This window comes from Pristiophorus japonicus, chromosome 1 (assembly GCF_044704955.1).
Source record: "Pristiophorus japonicus isolate sPriJap1 chromosome 1, sPriJap1.hap1, whole genome shotgun sequence".
NCBI classification, from domain to species: domain Eukaryota; kingdom Metazoa; phylum Chordata; class Chondrichthyes; family Pristiophoridae; genus Pristiophorus; species Pristiophorus japonicus.
In genome coordinates, this window is record NC_091977.1 from 380,304,536 (window position 1) to 380,319,983 (window position 15,448).

At 42.3% G+C, this 15,448-nt stretch overlaps 1 protein-coding gene across 1 annotated transcript in view; it reads right to left on the reverse strand.

Moving 5' to 3' along the window:
- The window catches only part of zfhx4 (zinc finger homeobox 4), a 345,676-nt gene that overhangs the window by 21,432 nt on the left and 308,796 nt on the right, over positions 1 to 15,448 (reverse strand). Inside the window, exon 8 of the mRNA XM_070891069.1 lies at positions 3,817 to 3,937. Within this exon, the coding sequence (XP_070747170.1) occupies positions 3,817 to 3,937 (121 nt within the window). The remainder of the gene's footprint in view (positions 1 to 3,816; positions 3,938 to 15,448) is intronic.

Genomic DNA, 15,448 nt, shown 5'->3' on the forward strand with positions numbered 1-15,448 from the left:
CCTATCACTATAGCTCTCCCACTCTTTTTCCTGCCCTCCTGTGCAGCAGAGCCAGCCACGGTGCCATGAACTTGGCTGCTGCTGCCCTCCCCTGATGAGTGAACCCCTCAACAGTACCCAAAGCGGTGTATATGTTTTGCAGGGGGATGACCGCAGGGGACCCCTGCACTACCTTCCTTGCACTGCTCTTCCTGTTGGTCACCCATTCCCGATCTGGCTGTGTACCCTTTACCTGTGGTAAGACCAACTCATTAAACATGCTATTCACTCCATTCTCAGCATCGTGCATGCTCCAGTGTGAATCCACCCGCAGCTCCAGTGCCGCAATGCGGTCTGTCAGGAGCTGCAGCCGGACATACTTCCCGCACATGTAGTCGTCAGGGACACTGGAATCATCCCTGACTTCCCACATAGTACAGGAGGAGCATAACATGTGTCTGAGCTCTCCTGCCATGACTTAACCCCTAGATAAACTTAATTTGTCAACAACAATGCTAAAGCTTACTTACTGATCAAGAAAAGATAAAGAAAAACTACTCACCAATCACCAGCCAATCACTTACCCCCTTGGCTGTGATGTCACCTTTCGATTTCTTTCTACTCCTTTTTTGCCTTCTCTCCCTGCTGCAGCTGCACCGGCTGGCCTCAGCGACTACGAACTCCTGCATCTCGAAGTCCCTGACTTCTCCTCGATGGGCCTTTTATAGGCCTCAGCAACCACGACCCTCTGCAGTTCGAACTCCCCGACTCCTCCTCGACGGGCCTTTTATAGGCCTCAGCGATCACGAACTCCTGCAGCTCGAACTCCCCGACTCCTCCTCGATGGGCCTTTTATAGGCCTCAGCGACCACGAACTCCTGCAGCTCGAATTCCCCGACTCCTCCTCCATGGGCCTTTTATAGGCCTCAGCGACTACGAACTCCTGCAGCTCGAACTCCCTCTGATAGAAGAAATTTCTCCTTATCTCTGTTTTAAATGGGCGGCCCCTTATTCTAAGATTATGCCCTCCAGTTCTAGTCTCCCCCATCAGTGGAAACATCCTCTTTGCATCCATCTTGTCAAACCCCCTAATAATCTTATACGTTTCGATAAGATCACCTCTCATTCTTCTGAATTCCAATGAGTAGAGGCGCAACCTACTCAACTTTTCCTCATAAGTCAACCCCCTCATCCCCGGAATCAATCTAGTGAACCTTCTCTGAACTGCCTCCAAAGCAAGTATATCCTTTCGTAAATATGGAAACCAAAACTGCACGCAGTATTCCAGGTGTGGCCTCACCAATACCTTATATAGGTGTAGCAAGACTTCCCTGCTTTTATACTCCTTCCCCTTTGCAATAAAGGCCAAGATACCATTAGCCTTCCTGATCACTTGCTGTACCTGCATACTATTCTTTGTGTTTCATGCACAAGTACCCCCAGGTTCCGCTGTACTGCGGCACTTTGCAATCTTTCTCCATTTAAATAATAACTTGCTCTTTGATTTTTTTCTGCCAAAGTGCATGACCTCACACTTTCCAACATTATACTCCATCTGCCAAATTTTTGCCCACTCATTTAGCCTGTCTATGTCCTTTTGCAGATCTTTTGTGTCCTCCTCACACATTGCTTTTCCTCCCATCTTTGTATCATCAGTAAACTTGGCTACGTTACACTCAGTCCCTTCTTCCATGTCGTTAATATAGATTGTAAATAGTTGGGGTCCCAGCACTGATCCCTGCAGCACCCCACTAGTTACTGATTGCCAAGCAGAGAATGAACCATTTATCCCGACTCTCTGTTCTCTGTTAGTTAGCCAATCTTTTATCCATGCTAATATATTACCCCCAACCCCGTGAACTTTTATCTTGTGCAGTAACCTTCTCTGAGGCACCTTGTCAAATGCCTCTGGAAGTCCAAATACACCACGTCCACTGGTTCCCCTTTATCCACCCTGTTTGTTACATCCTCAAAGAACTCCAGCAAATTTGTCAAACATGACTACCCCTTTATAAATCCATGCTGACTCTGCCTGACCGAATTTTGCTTTTTCAAATGTCCTACTACTGCTTCTTTAATAATGGACTCCAACATTTTCCCAACCACAGATGTTAGGCTAACTGGTCTATAGTTTCCTGTTTTTTGTTTGCCTCCTTTTTTAAATAGGGACGTTACATTTGCAGTTTTCCAATCAGCTGGGACCTCCCCAGAATCCAGAGAATTTTGGTAAATTACAACCAATGCATCCACAATCCCTGCCACTACTCCTCTTAAGGCCAGAGGATGCAAACCATCAGGTCCAGGGGATTTATCTGCCTTTACTCCCATTATCTTACTGAGTACCACCTCCTTAGTGATTGCGATTGTTTTAAGTTCCTCCCCCCCTATAGGCCCTTGACTATTCACTGTCGGAATATTGTTTGTGTCCTCTACCGTAAAGACGGATACAAAATATTTGTTCAGAGTTTCTGCCATCTCCAGATTCCCCATTACTAATTCCCCAGTCTCGTCCTCTAAAGGACTAATATTTACTTTAGCCACTCTTTTACTTTTTATGTACCTATAGAAACTCTTGCTATCTGTTTTTATATTTTGTGCTAGTTTACTTTCATAGTCTATCTTTCCATTCTTAATCATTTTTTTAGTTGTTCTTTGCTGGCTTTTAAAAGCTTCCCAGTCTTCTGTCCTCCCACTAATTTTGGCCACTTTGTATGCCCTTGTTTTTAATACCGTCCTTTATTTATTTAGTTAGCCACAGTTGGCTATCTTTTCTCTTACACCCTTTCCTCCTCACTGGAATATATCTTTCTTGAGAGTTGTGAAATATCTCCTTAAATGTACACCACTGTTCATCAACCATCCGACACTTTAATCTATTTTCCCAGTCCACTTTATCCAACTCCGCCCTCATACCTTCATAGTCTCCTTTATTTAAGCTTAGTATGTTGGTTAGAGATCCAACTTTCTCACCTTCCATCTGAATTTGAAATTCAATCATGCTATGATCACTTATTCCGAGGGGATCCTTTACGAGGAGATTGTTTATCAATCCTGTCTCATTACACAGGACCAGATCTAAGATAGCCTGCCCCCTGGTTGGTTCTGTTACATACTGCTCAAGGAACCCATCTCTTTGAACTCCTCCTCAAGACTACCCTGACCAATTTGATTTGTCCAATCAATATGGAGGTTAAAATCACCCATGATTATTGCTGTTCCCTTTTTACAAGCCCCCACTCTTTCTTGGTTTATGCTCCGACCAACAGAGTTGCTACTGTTAGGGAGCCTATAGACTACGTTCACCAGTGACTTTTTCCCCTTATTGTTCCTTATCTCCACCCAAACTGTTTCAACACCCTTATCATTTGAGCTAATATCGTTTCTTACTATTGCAGTGATTCCATCCTTTATCAATAGAGCTACCCCACCTCCTTTTCCTGCTGGGGAGGCACTGACAAATGGGGCACATTTCTACATACTTTCTCATCCTGTTGTGAAATTAAAGAATGGTCCAGAATGCCACCAAGCCTATGACTACCCTTTGGACCCAATGCCTTGCTTGTATTCTTGCACCCGGGGAAGTGATGATCCTTTGTATGGAGTAGATTAGCACATGCCTTGCTGCTCGCTTCAAGAAAGTGCAACCCCTACTGCAGCAAAGCACGACTCTTCCCACTCCAAACGTGTTGTTAAAGCACATTTGGGGTATATGGCAATTGACGCAAATGATGTTTAGCATCCAAATCTTAATTTTACCAGCTCAGTTAATAATTAAACTGCTCTCATACAAACAATAAAATATTTTAAAAGCCGGCTATCATTTCACTAAAGGCTTACTGGGTGGTTTACATGATTCCTCGGTAGTTACAGCTGCAGTATTGTTGAGGAAACATTGCATTTTCTCAGAACCAGTTGAGGGTAATATGCTGGCGGGGTTCATCCCATCTGGAAGAGACACCTGTAAAAGAAACACAAAAGACTATGTAATATACCAGTATAAATATTGCATACAAACAACTACTCTATTTCATGGCCTAGAAATCCTGGTCGGCTGCTTCCCGCGGGCGATTGGGTAAAAAACGTTTTAAAAATGCACACTTACCTTATCCTGCTGCACCCACACGAGTTCCCGGTCCTGAGGCCTCCTCTGACTGCGCATCGCAGCGCATGCACGTCAGGACGTGCGCAGGGCTGGAGCTGCAGTCACATGGCTCTGGGCAGCCAATCAGGTAAAGTATGTTCTCATTCAGAAAAATGGGAACTCCGTGAGTTGGAGTTCCCATTATTATGAATGAGAAACAGCCCCCAAAACACAAAAACCAATGACAAAAAATAGAAAACATGCACCACATATTTTAATTAGTTATTTATGTATTATAAAAAATATGTATTTTTTCCGAATTTTAAAAACGTTTTTTTAATTATGGTTTAAAATAAACTTACCATAGTGGGGAGGGTTTTTAACAATAAAATGTGTTTTTATAATTTTATTTTAAAATGTTTTTGTGTACTTTGAAACTCTTACGCCTGTAAAAGTAGGTTATGCGCCTGCTTTTATCAGGCGCAAGAGTTTTGAGGAATTTGTTGGGCAAGATATGGGTAAATCCTGCAATCTTGCCCTTGCAAATGTCCTCACGCCCGAGATACGGAAGATCTGTCAAGCTCCAGCTTGACAGATCGGAAAAGCCGACTTCCAACGCATGTGCATTGTGCGCTGAAAATTGGCTTTTGCGATGCCTTCCCGGGTCCGTAGATACTCAGTACGGACCCGGGAGGCAGCAATTTCTGTCCCATTATAGCAAAATGTACTTTGTTTAGATGATACATTTTGCTGGAAATCACTCCATGCATTTCATTTATCGAAAGCAAAGTCATGACGAGAAGGAACCTTGCCAATGGGATTGATGGAATATATGGAGGCATTTCTATTTGTCCTATCATTAAGTAAGCCTGTAACCAAAACATTTTTTGTGGGCTGCATTTCATCTAATAGATTCAATCAAAAATATTAACATTAATAGTCAGAACAAATAGTGCCAATTTTGGTCTCTTTATTGTCCAGTTTGTGCCTCAAGGTAGGTGGTAGCCAGGTCAGGAAATGGAGTGGAATTTCATGCCTATTTTGGCAATCATCATATTTTCCAGCAGATAGGTAAGAGGTCAGGGTTTGGGTAGATAGATGGTTATGGTCTGAGATAGCTCTCTTTATTGGTTCTAGAGGGATTGTCAATACTGATTCTCAGCTGATGTGCTCAAAGGAAGAGGCATATCTGTGGAGTGATGCCAGGCAATTCAGCCTGACCGAGAGGTGTTACATGTACTTCTGCTCACACTCGGCATCCCGCGTCCGTATAGAGAACTAACATGCTTTTCTTTGGTGGATGTTGTGCTGGTTGTGGCTCCTCTTTCTGAAGGAGATTTTGTCAGAAGACCCCAGTGGCAGTACTTTGAAATGTGGATGTCTGACTTACAGTTATGCAGTAATGTTCTTCAAAAGCATGCCAATCACAGCATGCCATGTTTCAGCTGTTACTACATTAAAGATCAAGCGTCAAAGTTGCCTGTTTGGATGTACTTGCCAAGTTGCCACCAACCATTTCTGTGAATCCTGGAAAACCTACTTTGGAATGTCCATGGAACCTGTCTTGTCAGGGTCTAGGTTAGTAGAAACACAGACGCTGAACTGTATCATCTGCTGTGACTACCATGTCACATACAGTTTGCACATGCACAGATACATTAGCAATCAGCTGTAGCCTGAAACTTGGCTGCACTTCCTTACGGGCATGCTCCAGACTGAAAAACAACTATTCACCACTACTTGTTGCTTTCTGTCTCTTATCCATGCTGCCACTTTAATCCATGCGCTTCAATTTTGCTAACAGGACTATTAAAGTGTCACTTTATCAAACATCTTTTGGAAGTCCACATACACATCAACTGCACTACCTGTATCAACCCCCTCCATTACTTTATCCGAAGAACTCAATTAAGTTTGTCAGGCACAATTTGCCGTCAACAAATCCGTGTTGGCTGTCATTAGTTAACCCATGTTTTTCCAAGTGAAAAGAAATTAACAACATTAATTACTTTCGTGGGATTCTATTCCACAGATCAATTACTCTGCAGGGGAAAAAAATTATTTTATGTTCTGATGAAAGGTCATTGACCTGAAACATTAACTCTGTTTCTCTCTCCACAGATGCTGCCTGACCTGCTGAGTGTTTCCTGCAATTTCTGTTTTTATTTCAGATTTCCAGCATCCACAGTTTTTCACATTTTTTCTAATCTCTAGTCTTGCTTTAGGCTCATTAATTTGGTACTCCCACTCTCTAGATTAGCATTTTCTGTCCAAGTTTCAATAAGTACCAAGTTTAAATCTACAATATCTATGCCACTTGGCATTTTAAGGAGTTGAATCATGCATTCTCTCAACCTTTTCTTCAGTATAAACAAGTTTAGTTCTGCTATTTTTCTCTTCATAACTAGGACCCCTAAGCTGCAGTTATTCTTATCATTCTTCTCCGAATTTGATTTAATCAATGGGAATGTAAAACAGGCAATCATAATGCATCTGTAATAATGATCCTGTAACAGCCAATGAACTAGTTTGATAATCCTTCCAGGGAATGTGCCAAATTTATGTTAAATGGTTGCATTTAAAAAAAGAGAAAATCCCAACATTGTTCAGAAGCACTGCATTTCCAGGCATACATCCACTGTCAGATGTATGCTTACAGATGTATGCTTACCCTCTCAATGCTCAAACATCCTAATCCCACAAGCTACTCACTGCACAAAGTGTTTATTTTTTTAGTTTTAATTGTGATTTTAGCACAACATTAAGAATGTGAAGGCATCTTTATTGGAAAGCTACATCATATGTCAGAAAGGGTTAAAAGCATTATTCGAAATTATTTGAGACAAACTATATTATGAGAAATGGCACATCCACTTTCCCATTCTACAAGTTCTTTCTTATGAGTTATTATTAAATACATTTGGCGTACATACACTGTTCATTGTGATGAGTAAAGATTTTATTAAAACCTATTTGAAAAATTGACATCGTCATTCTCTATTGTATAAATATTAAATGTTAAATATTTGAAATTATACTAAATCAAATTAGTATATGAAATGATGTTGGATGTCCTGAGAACTGGCAAAAAAAAATCACTACTTATAATACTATGCCTATATGTATCTTTTCGAAGGTTTACATCTATTAGTATTAGAAATGCTTATCCAGCTTTATAGATGATACAGAAATTACACTAAATACCTAGATCAAATAATAAGCAGAACCCGAACATCAATGCTGTAAAATGTTATGGTGGGGAAAAACTAAGTCCACACTTGTTTCCTATAGTTTCACTATGAACCAGAATTTGTGATCCTGCCAAGACTCCAGGATCTGTGAACACTACTCTGTGAACAGCTACAATTTATAGGCTCTTAAAACCCAAACATGGGGCTGAATTTTTCTCCGAGCCCCCAGTTCCAATTCCCTCTTCCACTCCTTTTTTGCTCTCCCCTTGTAAATAATGCCAGGGGAGTTGGGAGTGGGCTGGCCTGCTGGACAATTTTGCGGCTATCTTCCCCTCTAATCGCCACTCCCCAAGATCGCCTGGTGAAAGGTGGTGGTAGATCACGGTAGTGATAGTGAGGCTAAAATTATGCAAATGGAGGGAGACTTAGTAGTGGCCAGCTCTCCCTCTAATTCAGCCCCAAGCACTTACCTTTTTAGGCCTCAGCCTCAGCTGAACTGTCACTTTTGGGGTAGGGTAGTGTGCATGGTCCGAAATCTGAAAGTAAAACTGACTCGTGTGTGGTGACATTGCAACGAATTTTAAGCACATAGAAAGAAAGAATTGCATTCAAGGAAGTGTCTTATCTAATCTCCCAGAATGTCTCAAAGTGCTTCACATACAATTAATTACTTTGAGTACAGTGATTGTTATGCTGGCAAATATGGCAGGGATTCTGCACATAGCAAGGTCCCACAAATAGCAATAAGATAAATGGCCAGTTGATCTGTTTTGGTGGGGTGGATTGCAGCCAGAACACACCTCCCTGCCTTTCTTGAGTAGTGCCATGAGATCTATATAAAGTCAATTTAAACCGCTTGAACAAGCATTTGAGGCTTTGCTGTAACATCTCGGCCAAAAGACAGATCCTCAAATAATAGAACACTTCCTCTGCACTGGATTGTCAGATTAGTCCACGTGTACAAATTCTGGAGGGAGACACAGAGGCAAGATTTGTACTGATTAAATTAAATTGATATGAAAATACCTACAAACAAAGAGAACAGTATGAACACAACTGTGTGCTGTATATTCTATGTATGTAATTCTATGTAACTGGTTAACATCAATATGAAACTGACTGCAAAAGTTTCTATAGCTATGTGAAGCGAAAAAGATTAGTGAACACAAACGTAGGTCCCTTGCAGTCAGATTCAGGTGAATTTATAATGGGGAACAAAGAAATGGCAGACCAATTGAACAAATACTTTGGTTCTGTCTTCATGAAGGAAGACACATATAACCTTCCGGAAATACTAGGGGACCGAGGGTCAAGCGAGAAGGGGAAACTGAAGGAAATCCTTATTAGTCAGGAAATTGTGTTAGGGAAATTGATGGGATTAAAGGCTGATAAATCCCCAGGGCCTGATAGTCTGCATCCCAGAGTACTTAAGGAAGTGGCTCTAGAAATAGTGGATGCATTGGTGATCATTTTCCAACAATCTATCAACTCTGGATCAGTTCCTATGGACTGGAAGGTAGCTGATGTAAGACCACTTTTTAAAAAAAGGAGGGAGAGAGAAAATGGGGAATTATAGATCGGTGAGCCTGACATCAGTAGTGGGGAAAATGTTGGAATCAATTATTAGATGAAATAGCAGCGCGTTTGGAAAGCAGTGACAGGATCGGTCCAAGTCAGCATGGATTTATGAAAGGGAAATCATGATTGACAAATCTTCTGGAATTTTTTGAGGATGTAACTAGTAGAGTGGACAAGGGAGAACCAGTGGATGTGGTGTATTTGGACTTTCAAAAGGCTTTTGACAAGGTCTCACACAAGAGATTAATGTGCAAAATTAAAGCACATGGTATTGGGGGCAATGTATTGACGCGGATAGAGAATTGGTTGGCAGACAGGAAGCAGAGAAACATAGAAAACATAGAAAATAGGTGCAGGAGTTGGTCATTCGGCCCTTCTAGCCTGCACCACCATTCAATGAGTTCATGGCTGAACATGCAACTTCAGTACCCCATTCCTGCTTTCTCACCATACCCCTTGATCCCCCGAGTAGTAAGGACTTCATCTAACTCCTTTTTGAATATATTTAGTGAATTGGCCTCAACAACTTTCTGTGGTAGAGAATTCCACAGGTTCACCACTCTCTGGGTGAAGAAATTCCTCCTCATCTCGGTCCTAAATGGCTTACCCCTTATCCTTAGACTGTGTCCCCTGGTTCTGGACTTCCCCAACATTGGGAACATTCTTCCTGCATCTAACCTGTTTAACCCCGTCAGAATTTTAAACGTTTCTATAAGGTCCCCTCTCATTCTTCTGAACTCCAGTGAATACAAGCCCAGTTGATCCAATCTTTCTTGATAGGTCAGTCCCGCCATCCCGGGAATCAGTCTGGTGAACCTTCGCTGCACTCCCTCAATAGCAAGAATGTCCTTCCTCAGGTTAGGAGACCAAAACTGTACACAATACTCCAGGTGTGGCCTCACCAAGGCCCTGTACAACTGTAGCAACACCTCCCTGCCCCTGTATTCAAATCCCCTCGCTATGAAGGCCAACATGCCATTTGCTTTCTTAACCGTCTGCTGTACCTGCATGCCAACCTTCAATGACTGATGTACCATGACACCCAGGTCTCGCTGCACCTCCCCTTTTCCTAATCTGTCACCATTCAGCTAATAGTCTATCTCTCTGTTTTTACCACCAAAGTGGATAACCTCACATTTATCCACATTATACTTCATCTGCCATGCATTTGCCCACTCACCTAACCTATCCCAGTCGCTCTGCAGCCTCATAGCATCCTCCACGCAGCTCACACTTCCACTCAACTTAGTGTCATCCGCAAATTTGGAGATACTACATTTAATCCCCTCGTCTAAATCATTAATGTACAGTGTAAACAGCTGGGGCCCCAGCACAGAACCTTGCGGTACCCCACTAGTCATTGCCTGCCATTCTGAAAAGTCCCCATTTACTCCTACTCTTTGCTTCCTGTTTGACAACCAGTTCTCAATCCATGTCAGCACACTACCCCCAATACCATGTGCTTTAACTTTGCACATTAATCTCTTGTGTGGGACCTTGTCGAAAGCCTTCTGAAAGTCCAAATATACCACATCAACTGGTTCTCCCTTGTCCACTTTACTGGAAACATCCTCAAAAAATTCCAGAAGATTTGTCAAGCATGATTTCCCTTTCACAAATCCATGCTGACTTGGACCTATCATGTCACCTCTTTCCAAATGCACTGCTATGACATCCTTAATAATTGATTCCATCATTTTACCCACTACCGATGTCAGGCTGACCGGTCTATAATTCCCTGTTATCTCTCTCCCTCCTTTTTTAAAAAGTGGGGTTACATTGGCTACCCTCCACTCCATAGGAACTGATCCAGAGTCAATGGAATGTTGGAAAATGACTGTCAATGCATCCACTATTTCCAAGGCCACCTCCTTAAGTACTCTGGGATGCAGTCCATCAGGCCCTGGGGATTTATCGGCCTTCAATCCCATCAATTTCCCTAACACAATTTCCCGACTAATAAGGATTTCCCTCAGTTCCTTCTCCTTACTAGACCCTCCGACCCCTTTTATATCCGGAAGGTTGTTTGTGTCCTCCTTAGTGAATACCGAACCAAAGTACTTGTTCAATTGGTCCACCATTTCTTTGTTCCCCGTTATGACTTCCCCTGATTCTGACTGCAGGGGACCTACGTTTGTCTTTACTAACCTTTTTCTCTTTACATATCTATAGAAACTTTTGCAATCCGTCTTAATGTTCCCTGCAAGCTTCTTCTCGTACTCCATTTTCCCTGCCCTAATCAAATCCTTTGTCCTCCTCTGCAGAGTTCTAAATTCCTCCCAGTCCCCGGGTTTGCTGCTATTTCTGGCCAATTTGTATGCCACTTCCTTGGCTTTAATACTATCCCTGATTTCCCTTGATAGCCACGGTTGAGATATGTAGGGATAAAAGGATCATTCTCAGAATGGCAGGCAGTGACTAGTGGGGTGCCGTAGGGCTCAGTGCTGGGACCCCAGCTATTTACAATATACATCAATGATTTAGATGAAGGAATTGAGAGTAATAACTCCAAGTTTGCAGATGACACTAAGCTGGGTGGCGGTGTGAGCTGTGAGGAGGATGCTAAGAGGCTGCAGGGTGACTTGGACAGGTTAGGTGAGTGGGCAAATGCAAGGCAGATGCAGTATAATGTGGATAAATGTGAGGTTATCCACTTTGGTGGCAAAAACACGAAGGCAGAATATTATCTGAATGGCAACAGATTAGGAAAAGGGGAGGTGCAGCGTTGAAAGTTGGCATGCAGGTTCAGCAGGCGGTGAAGAAGACAAATGGCATGTTGGCCTTCATAGCTAGGGGATTTGCGTATAGGAGCAGGGAGGTCATACTGCAGTTGTACAGGGCCTTGGTGCGGCCGCATCTGGAATATTGTGTTCGGTTTTGGTCTCCTAATCTGAGGAAGGACGTTCTTGCTATTGAGGGAGTGCAGCCAAGGTTTACCAGATTCCCGGGATGGCAGCACTGACATATGAGGAGAGACTGGATCAACTGGGCCTGTATTCACCGGAGTTTAGAAGAATGAGAGGGGATCTCATAGAAACATATAACATTCTGACGAGACTGGTCACGTTAGATGCAGGAAGAATGTTCCCGATGTTGGGGAAATCCAGAACCAGGGATCACAGTCTAAGGATAAGGGTAAGCCATTTAGGACTGAGATGAGGAGAAACTTCTTCACTCAGAGAGTTGTTAACCTGTGGAATTCTCTACCGCAGAGTGTTGTTGATGCCAGTTCGTTAGATATATTCAAGAAGGAGTTAGATATGGCTCATATGGCTAAAGGGATCAAACGGTATGGAGTGAAAGCAGGAAAGGGGTACTGAGGTGAATGATTAGCCATGATCTTATTAATGGTGGTGCAGGTTTGAAGGCCCGAATGGCCTTTTCCTACACCTATTTTCTATGTTTCTAAGTTACTAATATTCATGGTGCTGGTTCGCTGAACCTATGGCCGGAATTTTCTTTACCTTGGTGGTGGCCATTTTGGGTCCCGACCCCGTTGCTGGCTCCATCCCACTGTTGAAAATTAACTTGCGTTAATGGGGCATATGAAACCCGCCCAGCGCGACCTGGCCCAATGAGACGGAGCGGGTCTGGTGACGTCAATCATGATGCATTTTCAGCCAGGATCTTTAACGGGACCATGGCCATATTACATTTGATGTTTAATCTAATATAGTGCTGTCAGTGCGCTACAGCTCTGGAGTGCTGCAAACACTGACAATTACTGCACAGAGGTAGAGGGCTGCACCCAGGTTCTCTACTGACTCCCTCCATATTATGGAGGGAGTTAGAGCCGCAGGGAGTTCCTCTTCCTTTCCCATGGGCAGATTGCAGAGGAGGTCACAAGTAGATATGTGGTCAAGAGGACCTGGTGCAGTGCTGTAAATGTTTCAATGATCTCATTAGATCACAAAATGTTAATATAATGCCACACTCAACTGCATCCCGCTGTGCCTCTCATCACATAGCTGCCTTCTCTACCCTACTCCTGCACATCTTTACTTACAGCAACATACCTTGCACCTCCACTCATCTCTCTCTCTCTATCCACATTATCACATCCACCTCTCATGATCACCCTCGTGCAATCATACCAACTGACAACACACAAGAGTCGCCACTTGGGTGTTTTATTCAATGGTTATGTAAAGTTTCTGTTAATGTGAAGTAGGTATATTCAGAGCAATGATAAACCAGATAACTAGCAATTAGTAATTTCAACCAATTTACCATATATTCGTGTCTACATTTTCACTTGAATTACCAGAGGAGAATAGAGCCTAAAGAGCCAAATATTATATACAGTACTCTTAATTTAATGGATTACTCAGGATTAAGATAGCCTATTTCAATTTATAATAACATCTCCTGACTGGGTCTTAGCTTTCAATGAATGGCAAAAAATTAGATCCAAATAATTTCTCTTCGCTGCCCAGCTAATACAGACCCATTCATTGTGTACAGATTCTGTTGCTGTTTCAGTGTGCTTTATTTTACACTTATTGATATCAAAACTCATTTACTATTAGGCTAACTGCTGAGTTTGTCCAGATTTCTTTGACTGCTATAATACTCTTCCTACACTGGTCAACTTGCCACACAGTTTGATGTCATTAGTAAATGTCATAATATTACTAGATGTACCCTCCTCCACATCAGCAGTGTTATCAGCTGGGGACCAGAAGTACCTTCTATAGGAGTCCTAGAGTCACTGGCCTCAAGGTGGAGGCTTTACATCAACTTTAGCTTTCTATTGGTAGATTTTTATTCAGCCAGTCAATGTGCTATTAATACCATGAGACTAGGAACTTCCTCAGAGCTGCTCCTGGGTTTCCGCTTGAAAAGTTAAGGCAGCAGAGTGGGAACAGCTGTGAGGAAATTTCCAGGCTTAATCTTCTTTAATAGCCTTAGATGTGGAATTTTAATAAATGCTTTCTGAAAATCGAAGTAAATTATATGAACAGTTCTTACCAACTAATTTGGTTATTTCCTTAAAGGATCCAGTAGGTGCGAGCTTTTGTTTCTAAATCTATACTGACTACTCATTGTAACCTGAACATTGATAGGGTGAATTAAATGCTCTGTAGATGGTCATTTCCCTCACTAACAATGTTAGACCAACTAATGTATAGAAGACACCTCAAGTCGCTGGAGATATATCACCAACGATTTCTCCGCAAGATCCTGCAAATCCCCTGGGAGGACAGGCGCACCAACATCAGAGTCCTCGCCCAGGCTAACATCCCCAGTATTGAAGCACTGACCGCACTTGATCAGCTTCGCTGGGCAGGCCACATAATTCACATGCCAGACTCGAGGCTCCCTAAGCAATTGTTCTAGGCGGAGCTCCTTCACGGCAAATGAGTCAAAGGTGGGCAGCGGAAACACTACAAGGATACCCTCAAAGCCTCCCTGATAAAGTGCAGCATCACCACTATCACTGGGAGCCCCTGGCTGAAGACCGCCTGAGGTGGAGAAAGTGCATCCGGGAGAGCATTGAGCGTGAAGAGGTCGGGCGCAGGCAGCGGAAGGAGCGTGCGGCAAATCAGTCCCCCCCCACCACTACTTCTGCTGACGAATGTCTGGCCCACCTGTGACAGGGTCTGTGGCTCTCGCCACCAAAGGACTCACTTTAGGAGTGGAAGCAAGTCTTCCTCGATTCCAAGGGACTGCCTATGATTATGATGATTCTTCCCGAGTTCATATCTCATCTTTTTAAATATCACGTACAGTTCCTGTATGTATGGAACTTCTAAAAATACAAACTAAAGTTTGTCTATTTTCTTGAAAATTTTAGGATGTATCTTATCGGGTATAGATGCCCTATAGACATATCATATTTTTAGTGTTTTCTTTACAGTACTCCTTTAGTACTGCACTAGAGTATCAACCTGGATTATGTGCTCAGCTTTCTGGAGTGGGACTTGAACCCACAAACTTCTGACTCACAGGCAATAGTGCTGCTACTGAGGCAAGGCTGACACCTAAAGAATTTACATCACACATCTATTACTTCTTATTCCTCTCGTCACACTTCTATGTAAATTGTCCCTTTAAATACCTATCATCTTCAGAGTGCTGTATTCTTCTACACAGCTAAAGAATTTCATTGAATCCCTCTTACAGCTGTCTACAACTCACTTTTCTATTGACCTTATACCTCTTTTAATGCTCATTTTAGTTATCTTCAACTGCCTTTTAAATAACTACTAGTACGCACATCATTCTGTTACTGCTACAGATATTCTTTAAGTACTTCTGCTCATCCCTTAGGTGACTATTGACCTGTTTCTTCAACTACTGTTTCTTCGGTTTTGCTCTTTTGTTACCTTTCCCCCATAGATGCACTTTCTTTCCTCATTCATTAAAATAGTTTTAAAAGCTATGCAGTATGTAGAAATCAGAAAAAGTTATTTCCAATGCACAAGAATATAATTTAAAAAAATCAAAATAACAACCATGCACCCATTGCTATTTTATTTCTAAATGAGAAAAAGTGGACCAGTATGTCAACCCCTTGTAATGTATGATGCTGAAGTGGCAGAGCAGTTCATCTACAAATAAATTAATAATTATCTTACAACATAAATCACAACTGATTACATTTTGTTCTGAAAAG